The 16,247-nt window shown below is 46.3% G+C and overlaps 1 protein-coding gene across 9 annotated transcripts in view; it reads right to left on the bottom strand.

Annotated features, from left to right (window-relative positions):
* ADCK1 (aarF domain containing kinase 1) overlaps positions 1–16,247 on the bottom strand; it is a 91,381-nt gene that overhangs the window by 23,874 nt on the left and 51,260 nt on the right. For all 9 annotated transcript variants that reach the window (XM_033008705.2, XM_033008702.2, XM_033008707.2 and 6 more), the window contains one exon: positions 1,827–1,985. In XM_033008705.2, coding sequence (XP_032864596.2) covers positions 1,827–1,985 — 159 coding nt within the window. The remainder of the gene's footprint in view (positions 1–1,826; positions 1,986–16,247) is intronic.

The raw sequence follows: 16,247 nt of genomic DNA, 5'->3' as shown, positions 1-16,247 counted from the left end.
ACATAAGTTGCTCTTCCCTTATCCACAAGCCCTGTAACACTGTTGTAGAAGGCCACCAAATTTGCCATGCACAATTTAACCTTAGTGAAGCCATGTTGGCCATCACCAGTCACCTCCTTATTTTCCACGTACCCTAGCATAGCTTCCAGGAGGATCCACTCCATCATTTTACTGGGCACAGAGGGCCTGTAGTTCCCTGGGCCTTCTTTATTTCCCTTTATAAAAATGAGGGTTATGTTTCCCCTTTTCCAGTCAACAGGAACTTCACTGAACTGCCATGACTTCTCAAATATGATGGATAGTGACTCAGCCACTTCATCTGCCAGTTCCCTCAGGACTTGCGGATGCATCTGATCAGGTCCCATGGACTTTTGCACCTTCAGGTTCCTTAGATGGTCTTAAACATGATCTTCTCCTACAGTGGGTTGTACTTTATTCTCCCAGTCCCCATCTTTGCCTTCTGCATCCTGGGCAGTGTGGCTGGAGCCCTTGTTGGTGAAGACTGATGAAGAAATGTTGTTGAATACATCAGTCTTCTCCATATCCCGGGTGACCAAGTCTCCCTTTTCGTTCCAGAGAGGGCTTCCATTTTCCATAGTCTTCCTTTTATCACCAATACACCTGTAAAAGCTTTTTTTGTTGCCCTTGACGATCCTGGCTAGATTTAATTCTATCAGGGCTTTGGCCTTCCTAACCTGATCCATGGCTACTTGGACAGTTTCTCTGTATTCCTCCCAGGCTACCTGTCCTTGCTTCCACCCTTTGTTATGTGCTCCTCTGAGACGGTTTGGCAGGATCCTTGATTTCTGATTTCCTGTGATGGAGAACTGTGTGTCATTGCATCAGCAGTACCCTCTAAACACTCATCAGACCCCTTCAGCTTAATCTTCCCTTCTTTAGTCCCATGGACATACCTGTCAATGGATGTGCACATTACTTGTGATACATACAGATATATGCTTATTTGGAGAGCTAAAAGTTTTAGTGTTACCATTTACAGACCTACTCCTGCCCCTCTCCTCCACCTCAGCCTCAACTTCCATTTCCTGTTCCCTACCATACTGCTGTCATCTTTGACTACTGTACTGGAATGCAGTGCCACAGCTTTTCTCCAGTTCCTTCCTTCAGTGGGCTAGATTTAGAAGTTTGGGAGAAGCTACAACATTGCACTGGGAACGTGAGTGGTACCCACCATTCAGGAGAGGAACAGGAGACAGGCATTAAAACTTTTTTCCTAGCTGAATCCCTCATTTGTGTGTCTGCCCCTGTTAGGTGACCCTCTCCATATTTCAGTGGTTTTGTTTCCAGCATGAATCAGCTCAGTATTAAGGAGCTGATCAAGAAACAAAACCGAATCACAACAGTCTCAGCCACTGCTGAATCCACACTGGAATTTAACTGAAAAAAAAAAATTCTAATCACGGAGAATGATTTTTCCTTGGCCACACAGCCCTGACTGCAAGAACTGAGACTAGTTTAATCAACCAGTTAATGGGCACACAGGCTGAAGAGAGACTTCAGGACTCACCCTCTAGTTCTTAACTCTAATATAGACTTACTCTGATGTCATTCATGTTTATCTGTCTTCTCCTTCTGCCCTCCTCCTTCACTCTTACCCTCTTGTTCAGTCTTTCTGTCCACACAATCACCAGCACCGCAGTCCTCACCAGCTTTCTGTATTATCCCCGTAAGACAGCGTTTATCTCTGTGGAGATTCCAAAGCTAATGGATGGTGTAGATATACCTGCTTACACCATGGATGAACGTGGCCCCCACATGTTTCAATGGCAATTGCTCTGTAAGTCAAAGTCAACAGGCAATTTTACCTCCATGAGCAAAATATCCTTGGAGCTCTGAGCTTGGACCTTTGGGTGCTGGATTTTCACTGCCACCGTTCTCCCATCCTGCAGCACTGCCTTGTGCACCTGGGCTAGTGATGCTGCTCCCAAGGGAGTGTCCTCAAAACTCAGGAAGAGCTCTTTTATCTGCCGGGAGAAGAGAAAGAGGCATCAGCTTGGCCTGCCAGAGACTGTCCTAAGGAAAGCCCTGCCCACAGGGCAGAGACAGCATGTACCAAAGCTGGGCAGGCTCAGCCTTTTCATCCTTCCTCTGTCCCCTGCCTGAGCCTTGTCACTGCCTGGCCTCCCAAGCACAGAAGTGCCCTGGAGATACTCTGCTTCTGGAAACTTGTGGCAGAGCCCCAGCAGAGCAAATCATCTAGGACATGGAGTGGCCAGGCAGCACGTGAGGGACCCCTCCAGGCTATCCTGAAAATGGGTTGGAGCAATTATGGTCAGCATCCGTGATTGTTACTGGGTGCAGAAGCCAACACCTGCCCCTTTGGATGCATTTATTCTGCAGATATTTAATACCACCCACCATCACACCCTGAAACTTGACAGTGTGTATTCCCATGCATTACAGCAGTGTCAGCTAGCTTACTTGGGGAAAGCCAGCACATGACCGGGAGCAATGGTTAAGGGCTGGATTCAGGGCAGGTGCAGTTTTCACCTCTGATGACTTGGCCTGAAAACATGTTTTATGTGATGGACTTTCTCACCGCTCCAATAAAAGTAACCTGTGCTCTCAGCTCAGAGGAAGCACCAGGTGGGGACAGCAAAGCACTTTGCAGGCAGGAGAGGAAATTATTAGCAGATCTGGCTGTGAAACCCAGGACTAGACTATAAGGAAAGTTACAGATGAAGAAGTAGATTTACCAGGGGGATCTCCAGGAAGCAAAAACCTAGACAGACATGGGTGAAGTAATGGGAGATGGGCAAAAGCCTGTCTGCCTTGCGTAATACAGCACCCTGCTAGAGAACCTCAGTGCTCGGGCCCTGAGAACACTATTACCATGGTAATGTGGTATCAGCCTGGCTGACTAGCCAAGTCCCTGTGCAGTTAATTAGCTCGGAGGGAGTGCCAACATGGTTATGTGGCTTCAGGAAGGGAGTTAGTTCATGTTATGCTAGTTGAGGGTTTCTGTCCTGCTCTGTAGAGCAAGGTGCAAACAAGCTCTGAGGTATCCAGAAATCAGCAAAGGGAACCTGTCCCACCCCTTCCTGCAGGCTGGACTGATTTGGGGTGAGCAGTTGAGAAGCCTGTAATTTATGCAGTAACAGAAAAGAAAGAATGTCAGTGCATTTTTATAACCTGCTTTTTAAAAGGTAATTAAAGATGGGAGCTGCAGTGAGCTAGTAATTAAATATGAATAAAGACCTTCTAAGTAAAGTCTTCATGCAAAGCATTAAACGAATATTCTTTTTGCTGACAAGGAAGAAAAATACTACACAAGGAGCAGCCTGTTCCCTCCTGCAGCTGCCAGGGAACAAGCCCCCTCCCACACCATCCTACCACTTCTTCTCTCCCAGCCCCTTCCACAGAAAACTATTGCTAGCAACAAACTGGAGCATTTGCAGCAATTAGATTCCAACAGAGACTCAGCTGCCTCCAGTAATTCACTACGAAGGTGCATTTTTTTTATTTATTTATTTCCCTTTGGTCCTGGCGGCAAAATCAATTAAGTAAAACAACCGCATTTAAAAACAACTAGTTATGTGTTTTTTAATTACAGCAGGTCCATAATTCAAACCTATTGACATTGATGTCTCAAGAGAAAAAAGGTTTTCCTCTTCCCTCCCCCCCCACCCCCCTTCTTTTCTCTATCATTTCTGGATTTTGAGATTCTCATTTCAGATTAATATAAAGAAAGAATCATCTACAGGATGACAAATGGCTCCGGGGACATGTGTTCAAGACACAGGGATTTACACCTTCGTGTGAAGTTTGTCTTATCAGCTGAAGAGAGGACCTGTTAAGGGGAAGAGACTTAAGGTAGCCAGGAGCATATCAGGCTACAAGATCCCATCAGGAAGGAAAAAATGCAAACAGAGAACTTGCTACATGAGGCCAAGCTGAGGCTTTCTTCAACTCTCTCACTGCCCTACATCCTCATATTAAAGAGATGTACCCTTTACAGAGTAGCAGTCAATATTACTAGTCTAACTGTCATAAGAACGGTAACATCCTCCAAAGGTTAGAGCACAGGAGTGGGTGAGGTACGTTTATAGTAAGACCACATATAAATTGGATAAAATTCCATTTGCTCTGGATTTCAGAAGTTTTTCATTGCCTACATGGTCAGTCTAACTATTTTTACCAGTATTGAATGCATACAGGGGAAAAAAAAGCTGCACATATTCCCTCTGGCAGGAGTAATATCGACAATATTCTTGTGTGACTAAGTTTTCTAAGGAAACATCACTTGAAGAAAGCTGTCTCTAGGAGTTGTTTTCAGCAGAAGAATTTAATTTAAAAACTTGTTATTTAGGACATGAAAGCCAGGTTAGCAGTCATGTCCACTGGAGCCAGCGCAGTGGCCCTGATGCAATTCAAAGGGGAATTTGTGCGTACCCACAGGCTGCAGGCGAGGGCAGCAAGGCGAGGGACGGCAACAGGGCCAGAGAATTGATGGCTCCTCCAGGAGCAGAAGGGTAGAGCGTGCACATGGGGGAGGGAGTGGATCACAGCCAGGCCATTACATGAGCAGGTGTGAGGCTGAGATAAAGCAGCAGCACAATTACAGCTGGGCTCCAGGTCCCCCCACTTAGCAAATCACCCTCATTCATTACGAAATTGTCCTTTTGCAGCTCACTGGAGGCAGCTAGTGCCTCGGATGCAGGCTGTGTGTCCCAGACAGGCAAAACTGAGCGAGAGGCTGTATGACATGGAAGCAGAGAAGCGGTGAGCCAGGCTTCCACACTGCCTGCCGAACAGCAGGGTCGTTCCCAAGGGAAGGCGGCTGCGCTCATTTCATACAGGCGGGGAGTTCCTGGAACAGGCTGCACGCTCTTACTGCTCACAAGCACCCAGCTAATAAGCACCCTTCACAAAAACTCTAACCATCATTTCCAGGATGGATAATTAGCAAGCAAAGGTCTGGGACAGTCTCAGAGCCCATCTGACATGGTACTTAAGGAACTCTCAAGCTTCTTTCAGGCCACAGCTGGTCTCAAAGGGCTTTATCAAACCGGTTACCATCTGTAATCCTGGCAGGAGATGAAACAAACATAGTTTCCAGACAGGTTTAAAAAAGGGAAAAGGCACTTCAGGGCTGCTCTTTCAAAGGAGTAGGACAGCCAGCTGCAGGTTTACAGCTGTACAGGTGAGCGGTGTCCCTGCATGCAGTGGTTTCCCTCACTAGCCTGCTGCACAGCCAGCTCCCCATCGGGCACGTGTTCAACCAGCAAATGAATGCATCACTGTACTTCGCTGGCTGGAAACACACTGTTTAATTCTAAAGAATGAAACTCGTTTAATTTTAAATATGCAAAACCTTTTCATGATTGTTGGCATTAGTATTCACACCTCAGGAAGCTGATATAAAAGCTCTTACAAGATCTATCGGCTTAGACACTTATTAGTATGCACTTGGGCTGAGGTTGCACCTAGAGACCATCATTAAGCCCAAGATACTATTGGTATGAGGTGCACAGCCACCGCAGGCCCTGCACAAACTCACCCTTTCCAGGAGTCTCCAGTTGTCACCTACAGGCCTCTTCACATGCTGAAGTGCCTTTCCAGAGCACACACTGCTGCTCTGCCCAAGGTCTGCAGCACACACCAGCTGATGCTGCAATGCTGAGCATCAGAATGCCTCAGTATTCTTTGTGAATCCTGTCCTTAAACACTTAGGAAGTTACTGGAAGTCAACTGGATTTAAGGTCCCAAATCCCAAGTCCTTTCTGAAAGTATTACCTTACACAACCTGCCCAGCATGTTCTGAGAAGGCTCTGACAGAGCTGGGATTTAACCCAGATATCCCAAGTTCCAGCATTATCTCCAAACCATAAACGTTAAATGTGCCTGTATTTCTAGTTAATTTCTTTTGAAATATACTGCCTCTTAATCCCAACCTTTTTATATCCCTGTGCGGCAGCAAATGATCAACTATTACCACCTGGTTTCAACCTGCCAGCTCCAGAAAGAGGTATGTTCCCTTCCCTCTCCAGAAAGGCTGCTAACAAGGTACCCTGAAGCAGGAGCCTGAGTCACGGAACCCCTTCCTGGTCCAGCACTACATAGCACCATCCCGAGTGGGACGTGGTAGCTCTGCCATAGTGACCACAGCAGATGAATGGTGGCCATGTGCCAGCAGTCTGTTCAGGACAAATTTAGGGTGCAGTGGGATGCAGAATCACTAAAAAAAGGTGTCTGAACAGCCCAGCTTTGTTTGGCTGGCAGGCTGAACCCCCTCCAGCATGATGTACCAAAGCCCAGTATGTGGTACAGCCAGAATGAGGCCACTATGGGGTCTAAGTAACAATATTTTGCATTACAGGTCCTATCCAGGAAGCTTCCAGTGGAAGCCAGGACAGTTTTGAAAATTCTTGTTTTCCACAACCACTTACTAACAACCTTTCCTCAGCTCTGCCAGAGCTGAACCAGTCCAGTACAGGTGGTGTCAGTGAGGAGACTTTCAAATGCTCAGCATTTCCCAGGGGAAGCGAGTCCTTCACCAAACCATTTCAAAACTGCCTTCGAATATTTCCCAGAACTTCAGCCTGGAAAGACAGACAATGGGGAGAGAATGTCACAGAGCTCTATAAAATCACCTCTATCACGGAGAGTGGGATTGGGAATGCTCATTCAATCCCTAGAAGGACTCAGGAGCAGCAAACTGCTGATTAGCACACAAGATTACCAGATAGCAAGATTAAAACAAGCAAAAAGAAGTATTTTTCCCCCCACCAATTAAGATGTGGGACTCATTGCCACAGGATGTTATGGATACCAGAAGTCCAGGTGGGTAGGTAAGTCAATGAAGAAAATCCATCACAAATTATTAAATAACAAAATATAATCTCTGGCCCAGGAAATCTCTAGCCTTCAGATTACTGGAAGCGAGAAGATCATACCAGGTAAAGCTTAACTGTATGCCTGCCATGCTTTTATAGCCTTTGTCTCTTAGCCAACACTGGCTACAGTAGGAGGCAGAGTCATGGGCTTCAGCTCTTGGCCTGATCTGCACAGTCTTCATCCTTATGTTCTTCAGAAGCTCCTCTCACCAGACTGACCAGTCTCGATGACAGCAGGATGGACAATGGAGGAATTGTGTCACTTGCTCCTAGCGTAAGACTCGGTTGCTGTTTGTCAGCCTAGAAAGTCACTGATAGAGCCTGTAAGTTTCTGAGAGTGCAAAGGGAATGGGGGAACCATAGCAGAAAGTGGCCCTGACTCCAGCGTAAACCCTGAGCTCTGGTAACAGTGCATCTTCCTGAAATGTCTGTCGTGTAACTTTCAGATAATAAAGTTGCTTCTGTTACCAAAAGTACGGCAAATACGCCTGAACTGAGTGTAAACATGCCCATGTCAGGGGACTCTGGCAGAGTCTGGCACATCTGGGGAACATGCAGCAGCAGCTGAGTCCATCTCAGAGAGAGGCCATCTCCAGACACTTCACTGTGCTCCACAGATTCACCAATCACAGCCGCTCAAAATAATTCACAAGAAGGGGCCCAACAGGGAGGATGCTATTCTCTTATCACCAAAAGCAACACAAACTGAAACATTCAAAACCTCAACCACAATTTCACAGCAGATCTCCTCTTCTGATCACAGCATACTGTAATTGCTCCTGAGTCTTGCATTTTATATTTGGAGATAACAATCTATGAGATGTCCTGCTATTTCCAAAGGGGCTGACTAAGCAACACAGGATTAACTTGAAATTCTTGCCTCCAGGATACTCATCACAGGCCATGACACAACAATATGGTGTTGTGATGGCCAGAAGCAGCTTGCAGTCTCCTCGCATTCTGATGCCATGCAGCAGCACTGGAAGATGCACATGGGGAAGTTGGTATAAATACATTCAAGACAAAAGGAATCATACAGGTGGGAGACAGGTCCATGGCGGAAGCTGACAGCAAGGAAGTGATTAAGGTAGGTAAATTTTGCACATATCCTTGTGCTGTGATTCTCCAAGCTGGAATTCCCTTGACAAGGTGACTCAATTCATCTGTTTTTTCATTCCTGACAGAGACCACCCTCTTAATCATGGCTCCATGAATGGCAATTTGCTAAGGTGAGCTCAGTCTGCAGGAGCCTTCTAAGATTTACACAGGGATCATGCTGTCTGCAGCCCCCCCGCCGAGACAGCACAGGGCACTGTGATAATGGGATTTGTGAGCTTGCTGGAAAACAGACCAACACAAGACCACTCTGGGAAGAGAGCAGGTTTCCTAGGGAAGTTTGGGGGGCTGCAGCTGCCATCTTAACACTGCCTAATACAACGTCCCCTCTATTTCATGTGGCAAAATAGCTGAAGAGTTACTCAGTTCTACGTCTGATACAGCATTTCTAAGGCTTGTGTCTCCCAGAACATTTGGAATTCACTTTATTGACACCATGAGACCCTCTTGCTCTCAAAAGTCTGAATGCCTTTCTTGGACTAGGTTTAAGGGATGTGAACCTCATCCTAGGCTGGTGATCTTTTCAAGAACATACACGTAACTGTCCATGGCACCAAGGACTTACTGATCCCTGCAAGTCTGCAAGACTAGAGCTCTAGGCATGAGAAAATGTTACCTTGGAGTAGAGAAAACTACTCCCCAAATAGCAAATGAAGGTTTTTTTCCATTGTCCCAACCTTTCTATCCTCTCTACAAAAACAAAATGTCACAGTGTTGCTCCGAGAATTATTAAGACAGCAAAAACTGAAAGATTAGATTTATCGCAGCAGACAGTGGATTATGAAGAATAATTCATCAAACGTCAGAACAAACAGCCCACAATTTATAGGAGGCTTTGTTGAGTCAGTGAAATCTGATTGGACTTCTCCCCACCTAATGAATGCCAAGTTTAATTGATGGTTCCTAAATGCATCTGTCAAGAACATGTATTTATTAACTCAACATTTTTAATAATATTGTAGATATATACAGAATAGTGGTTTTCTTCTGAATGGATTCCCTGGTGTTCATATTACATATACATGTAAGCTTGCACAGATATAAGGGTATACACTGCATTCAAATGAATACAGGTAAAAGGTATGTGTGAATTCTGATGCACTGAAACTACTACATATGACTTGTTACACCAAATCCCTGAATCTTTCAGTGCACAAGATGGCAAAGCAATGTGGTCCATTTCAAGGAGAGATGTGCATTAAGGTGCGTGCTTAGAATTTGGAAGAGTTGAGCTCTGACATTGGCTCTCCCCGATATCTCCTGTGATGCTGGGCCACACCATGTCACAGAGCTTGTGCATGCTTGGGCAGAACAAGGGCTGCCCAGCCAGCTGCAAATCTGCCCTTATGTAATTTCTCGGGACCAAATTTGTAACTTTAATATCTTTTTAAAAACCTATCTGTATAATATATATACAGCAGATATTACACGCACAGCCATGTAACCTCATCTCCCAATGGTATACATTTGCTCCTGGCAGGCTGATGACTGCTAACTTGGTTAATCACTGCTAACATTGCACCGCAATAGCACAAAACCATCAGCCTTTCTTCTGGGAAAGGGCTGTGAGCCAGCTCGGATATGCAATTCATCTTCTCCTGTTATTTCTACCTGGTACCACTTTGGTACTCTGCAGCCCACTACCAGCTCTACCATTGAGAATCTTCTCTGGGATCCTACCAACAGCGCTTCCCAGTCACAAAGTCATGAATGTTACAGAAAATGAACTCTTTCAAAGGAAGAGTCCTTGATCTCATCATCCGGAGACCAAAGTTGGCTCACTCATTCACTGCCTGATACCTAGGATCCTGGCTATTCCCTGTTCTGGTCACCTACCATCTTCCTGTAGTCTCTTCTGGCTAGAAAAGCAGTTGGAAAACCGACATGAAGCCACACTTGCTTTCATCTCATTGATGCACTGAGCTGTACCACTACAGTAACAGTCTACTTCCTATAGTACCTTTAATTGTTACAGAGCCATACTTTGAGGAAAAGAGCCTTTTATTCCATCCCTGATGACTCCTGCTTAAAAGTCTGTGCTCAGACACACACGGTAGCTTCATTTATTTTCCTGAGTAAAGTCAGATCCTTAAGACAAGGCAGAACTGTCTGAGAATATCACTCATCCTGGATCGAAACCAATCTCAGTGGTGACAGCTACAACAGACAGTAACAGCAATGAACAGACAGAGCTGATGTATGTCTCCTGAAACCGTACCTGTGAGGTGGACCTCATCACCGATCTCTATGAAAGGTGAGCCACTTACCCATGGCTCCCAAAACCAAACAATATTCAGTCCAAGAAAAGCAAGGACTGTCATTACCTGACTGGAACCTAACTGGCTCAGGAACATCCTCCTTGCACAAGTAGATAAATGTTTTTCATCAATTAAGCTACTAGGTGTCCTACTACCTTCCAAAGGCAGAAGAATGCGAAGATTAACAGACAGCTCAGCACGCTGAGAGTCAACGCTTTCAACAGTTGGAATTCTACAGGTTTTCCACTAGCATCACCACAGCCTCTTCCATGCTTAGCTGTTCTTTTTCCAGGTGCTGGTTTCTCAAAGCACTCTGAAAGCAGAGAGACTGCACACTGGACTTCTGGCATAGGTAGATATCAAGCTGGATAGTAGGAAAGCAGGGTCGAGACATTGGCTGCAGGGCCAGCACATCGTCTTCAGTAGCACAAGCACATAAGGCAAACCAGAGAGAGGAAACAGCAAAGTTGGGATGTCTCAGAACAAGTCTCTAACCCATCCACCAGTGCAAACATTACCTCCTGGTCAAAGTACTCCATTTCAGAAAATGCAGAGAGCTTTCCCTTGTGCCTGTAATCCCATGCTCAGAATTAAATTCCAGGAAGCTCTTACTTTCCAAAATGTCCATTACCAAAGCAAATATTTTGCTGTTGGAAGCTGCATCATAATTTTAAGCTGCAAGTCCAGTTCACTTCCCCATGGAGAAGCTGAGGTGGAAGAACCTTGCACTACTGAAATCAATGATTTCATCAGGATCCCCCTGAGTGCTTACAAAGTACCAGTCCCTCTATCCCTGATGGGGCCATTGGAAAATGCTCATTCCCTTTTTCCAGATGCAGTTTATCAGCACAATGACCTGGCTTGTTCAGCATTCCACTTCTTTCCACCTCAATAAATATCTTGCACAGCTAGTTGCCCTCCCACTGTCCTAAACCACTTCCACATCCCAGTCCATCTGTGACTGGCTGCCAACAGCAGCCAGTGTTTCCTGATCCACAGAGTCAAGCCAGAGTCCATCAGCAACTATGCTTGTGTAGAGAGAGAAGGTGGAAAACAATAATCTCTCAAAGTGCACACTAAATAGTGTCACTGTGCACTCTATTTTGCATGATATAAAGCATCTTATAGTCTATGCAAAATGTATAGACCAAAGTAGAGTAAAGCTGAGGCATGTATATACATATATATTCCTGTTCACTTCCTTCCATTCAATCATGCTGAAAAAGAACGTAGTGATTTGTGCACTACTTATTCCTGCCAACATTGCAGACTATGGTGCAGATGCTCCAAGGTGTCCCATGCTCCCTGCCCTCCTGTTGCACATACAAATGCTTCCCTTGATCTTAATTTGGTCTTTCATCTTGAGCCGTCTCTGACTTGAACAATGCTCATTAAATCCACTCTTCTCTCTCTCTGTCTTTTTGGAAAAATATTACTTCACCTGCATCTCTCCTGTCTGTGAGGATGGAACCACACTTGTCAACTGTTCAGACAGATTGAAATCACAGTCCTTCAAGAACACGTAACTTCTCCACTCCCAGACATTTTTTGTGTTTTAATTGAAAGCACTCTCTTTCTTTCTCTTTCTCCTCCTGCTAATAAAGGCGGCTATCACTTGTTTGGCTACAGTGTGCAGTGAGAGCAGGGCAGAAGACAACTCTCTGCTGCCCGTAAACATCCTTCTGCATCCCATCTGCCCAAAGGGACTCTTATTCCATGGCTTGGGAAGAGCAGTAGTGGCCCCTGTCTACTAAGATATTTGAGGTTTACCATGTTCTCTGCAGCTCCCAAACAACTGACCTGAAACTGCTGACATAGCAGGAACATTTCTGTAGTTCCTAAGGAAGGGAGTGGTTTCCTCAGTCTTCTGTTCTTCTGTTAGCATGTCTAAGTAGCTTTGTTATATCTTTCCCAGCTTTCTGGAGATATTCCACAAAGCTCTGCTCATAGCCTCTACCCCCACCACTGCATCTGGATAATAGCTCACATAAAACTCCCACCTCCTTTCTAGTGACTTGTAGTTCTATCTCTGTACTCCAGAACAGCCTGCTTCTAGCCAAACTACAACTTCAGCCCGTCTCTTAGACATCCTCCTTCAGACAGTCATCTCTGTTCACATTCAACAAAGCTAAAGCACAGTTCCTAATCTCCTCACTCAAACCATCCCTCCTCCTTTATCACGACAACAGACAATATCACCAACTTTCTGTCAACCATGCCTGCATCCTTGCCCTTGTCAACAACATTGACCTCCCTCTAGATCTCATTTCCAGGCTAGGTCTGAATCTAGTACTAGACATTGAGTACTAATGCTTATGAGTGAGAGGTGACAACAATCCAACTGTTCTCCCCCTATCCCCTCCACAGTTCCCATTTCTCTTGAGCCATGCACATAGTAAGACACATGGGGTCCCCAACATATTCAGAACACCTTGATCAAATTCCTGCAGACATATTCCCAAATGACACATCACCCCTACAGGTGCCAGCAATCTGCTGCAAAGACACCACATGTGGAAAAAATCATCAAATCAAAGAACAGCCCAGGTTGGAAGGGACCTCAAAAGATAATCTTGTCCAGCTTTTCATGGGAAAGTGTCCTAGGTTTAAGTGAGTGGTGGGGGTTTTTTGATAGCAGAGGAGGGGACTATAGGGGTGGCCCCCTGTGAGAAGCTTCTCGAAGCTCCCCCAGCTCCAAGTCAGCTCCACCTCTGTTTGGAAACTGAGCCAATCGGCTGCGCCTCTGCGATAACGTATTTAAGAAGGGACGTGGTGACGGGCAGTCGGACTTAGGAGGAGTTGCTGCAGCTGCATGAACACCAAGGTCAGTGGAGGAACGGAGGAAGAAAGGAGGGAGGAGGTGTGCCGGAGCAGAGACCCCCCTGTATCCTGTGGTGAGACGGCAGGGCGGCCCCCCCTGCCACCCATGAAGATCTACGGTGGAGCAGACACTGATTTATGGCCTGTGGTTTCCACCTGGTTGATCCAAGGTGCTGTGCCCGAAGAAGGCCGGGGTTTTGTGGGAAAAGGCAGCCCCGCTGCTGTAATTCAGTGCTGGGAGGATTGCAGCATGCGGGGGAGTCCCACGCCAGAGCAGCTCGGGAAGGGCTGCAGCCGTGGGAGAGAATCCAGTCGGAGGGAGTTAGTGACCCATGACAGAGCAGTGTGGGGAACGCTGCGGCCCTTGGGAGAAACTCACATCGGAGCAAGTTTGTGGAGGACTGTCTCCTGTGAGAGGGGGACCACGATGGAGCAGGGGGAACAAGTTCCAGAAGCTCCCCCCACTGAAGATGGAAGCAGCGGCAGCACTGACTGCACCCCCCATTCCCTGCCACTGCGCCACTGGGGGAGGAGGTAGAGATATCGGGAGCAGAGCTGAGCCCAGGAAGAAGGGAGGGGTGGGGGGAAGGTGTTCTCAAGCTGTGTCAATGCTTCTCACTGTCCTACTCTGTTAAGTGTTGTTAGTGTCTGTAATAAATGTATGTTCTTTTTTCTTCCCCTAATGAGTCTACCTTTTGCTCGTGACCATAAAGGGGGATTTTTTCCCCATCCCAGTCCTATCTCAAACACCAAGCCTGGATCCCTATCCTTTCTTACTGCCAGAAGGGAAGGGAGAGGGAGTGGCTGTGTGGTGGTTGGCTGCTGATCAGGATCAAACCATGACAGCCTTTTTGGCACCCAACGTGGGGCTGAGGGTTGCGATTTGATAAGGAACCCTACATGAGATTATCACATCTTGAAAACCTCCAGTGATGAGGACTCTACCACACCCCTCGGGGGGTTGTTCCCATGATTGATAGTTCTCAACGTAAAAAATTTCTTTCTTATATCAAGATGAAACTTCTCCCAAAATGCCACAGAGGGCCACTTGGCACACTAGGCAAGAAAGTAGGATTTAAGGAAGTACCCAGAAACAAATGAGTTTCCAAGACTGTTTTGACATGAACACATCCCCTGTCATGTACTGGCTGAAACCCGAGTAGGAAAGGGTCAACAGACCCACAACAAACAGGCTCCACTTTAGTCACAGCCTGGCAGAGGGAGGCTCTGTGAGGACTGCAGAGATGCCCCAAGGGCTCTGTCAGCAGTAAGCCTGCATAACAGCAACAGTCCTGTGAGAAATAACCAGCTGCCAGAGCCTGAGGATATATAGGAACCTTCAGGAACACACATCACCTGTGCCTCATCTCAAATACCTCTGATTCAGCTTTGAAAGCCTGGGGGCTTTGAGAAATGTATGAGAGAAGGGATGGTGGGGAAGAAACGTTTATGGGCAGGTTTATGTGACTGTACAGAGAGTGGCAAAGAGATGTCTGGGGGTATATGTTTGGAAGAGGTGGGCTACAAGAATCTGATCAGCAAGCAAAGCTGTGCCAGGGCTTGCGCAGAGAGTTAAGGAGGAGGCATGGGGCAATGCATTTGTGTGCACGGGCTGTGTGGGGAACAGTAGGCAAAATCCTTCGTCCACAGAGAGGCAAGCAAAGCACAGGGTCAGGACAGGTGTTTGTGTGTGTGTGTGTGTGTGTGTGTGTCTGCAAAGCCAGGGTGTGCAGGGGGAGTGGAGGACTGCCTTGCAGGGTACATATCTGGCAGGACAGCACTGCATGCATATGAATATATGCTACACTGACAGACCCTTCTACTCCAGCTCCTGAAACGGAGAGAAAGAGGCATACTCCTGTGAGTGTTATGTGGAATGCTTTTATGTGTCTCCTCAGAAAGGTATGACGAGAAAGTGTTTCTAGGCCTGGGACAAAGAGCAGGAATGACAGAAGCAGCATTGCACAATGCAGCAGGCTGTCACCAGGATGGACAGAGGCACAGTACAATACAAACACACAGAGGGCAGAGCCCAGTCCCAGACAGATTCTGCCCAGCTACACCCCCTCCTGAGGCTTTGTTCATAATTATATTGATGCAGGTGTGATAAAGTTTTATTAAAGCACAGCATTGCCCCAGAGTAATAGGACAGGGAAGTAGCAGTGAGGATCTGAAGCGGACATGGAAGTACATATAGACTGGCAGATGTGGGCAGCTCTTCCTGAATTGAATTTGTATCAAGGAAGGGATATAATGAGGTCACTACATTAGAAGATATATGCTAAAAAGGTAGTAAAGCCCTGCTGAAGATGTAAAGCTCATAAACCAGTTACTGGTGCTGACTGTGCCTTGATGTGATACTGGCATGCCAGCAAATGCAAGAGTCACAGCTGTACAGCAGTCTACACCACAGAGAACAAGGTGTAGGGACTGAAGAGAAGTCGAGGTAGAATAACTTACAAAGAGATCTGGATGAGACCCTGGAGTTTTTATCCTTTGCAGCCTACCCTCAGAAAAAATGTACAGAGATCCATAAGAGTCATTCAAAAGAGACAACTGCACAGCAAATTAAATCCACAACTGTCTCTACCAACAGCATCACTGGCACCATGCTGGGGAAGGGGTTCCGTGCATCCCCTCATGACCAGTCATATAAACCCTGAAGCCCAGAGCTCTCTGCACTGATCCAGAGAGAAAAGCCCTATGCTAAGCCAGCCACATCATTTCCTGCTTCCTTCTGTCAATCTCTCTTCTGAGTATCAACCTCCCCTTTCTCCTCCTGCCCATACTTCCCCTACTTTTCATGTCTCTGTTCTGATCCATCTGCTTCTTCTACAGTTTATTTATTATCTGCCTCTTCCTCCCATGTTTTTTTTCCCTGTCCCCAGATCATCTGTTGGGCTGCCAGGTCCCTGGTTCAGTGGTGTAACTCAGCTGATTTACTCTCCTTAAAGCAGTGTCTGCTCTCATGTAAATCACCCTCCAAACCCAGCCTGTGAAATGGGCTTGTTCACTAAACTCTATGAATAGGAAAGTAGGCACAGCTGGCCTATTCATAATCAACATAAAAAATAGATTAGCACTTTACAGATTAAACATTATCGTTTCAACAGTTAACATAAATCAACTACACTTACAGGCCTAGCATTGCTGCTGCCACTGCAGGGTGACAAGCATTGCAAAGGGAAGGGCTACC

The sequence above is a fragment of the Tyto alba genome, unplaced genomic scaffold (genome assembly GCF_018691265.1).
Source record: "Tyto alba isolate M040663 unplaced genomic scaffold, T.alba_DEE_v4.0 Super-Scaffold_18, whole genome shotgun sequence".
NCBI classification, from domain to species: domain Eukaryota; kingdom Metazoa; phylum Chordata; class Aves; order Strigiformes; family Tytonidae; genus Tyto; species Tyto alba.
Note: the sequence above shows the minus strand (reverse complement) of the source record. Positions and strands in the feature narration are given on the sequence as shown.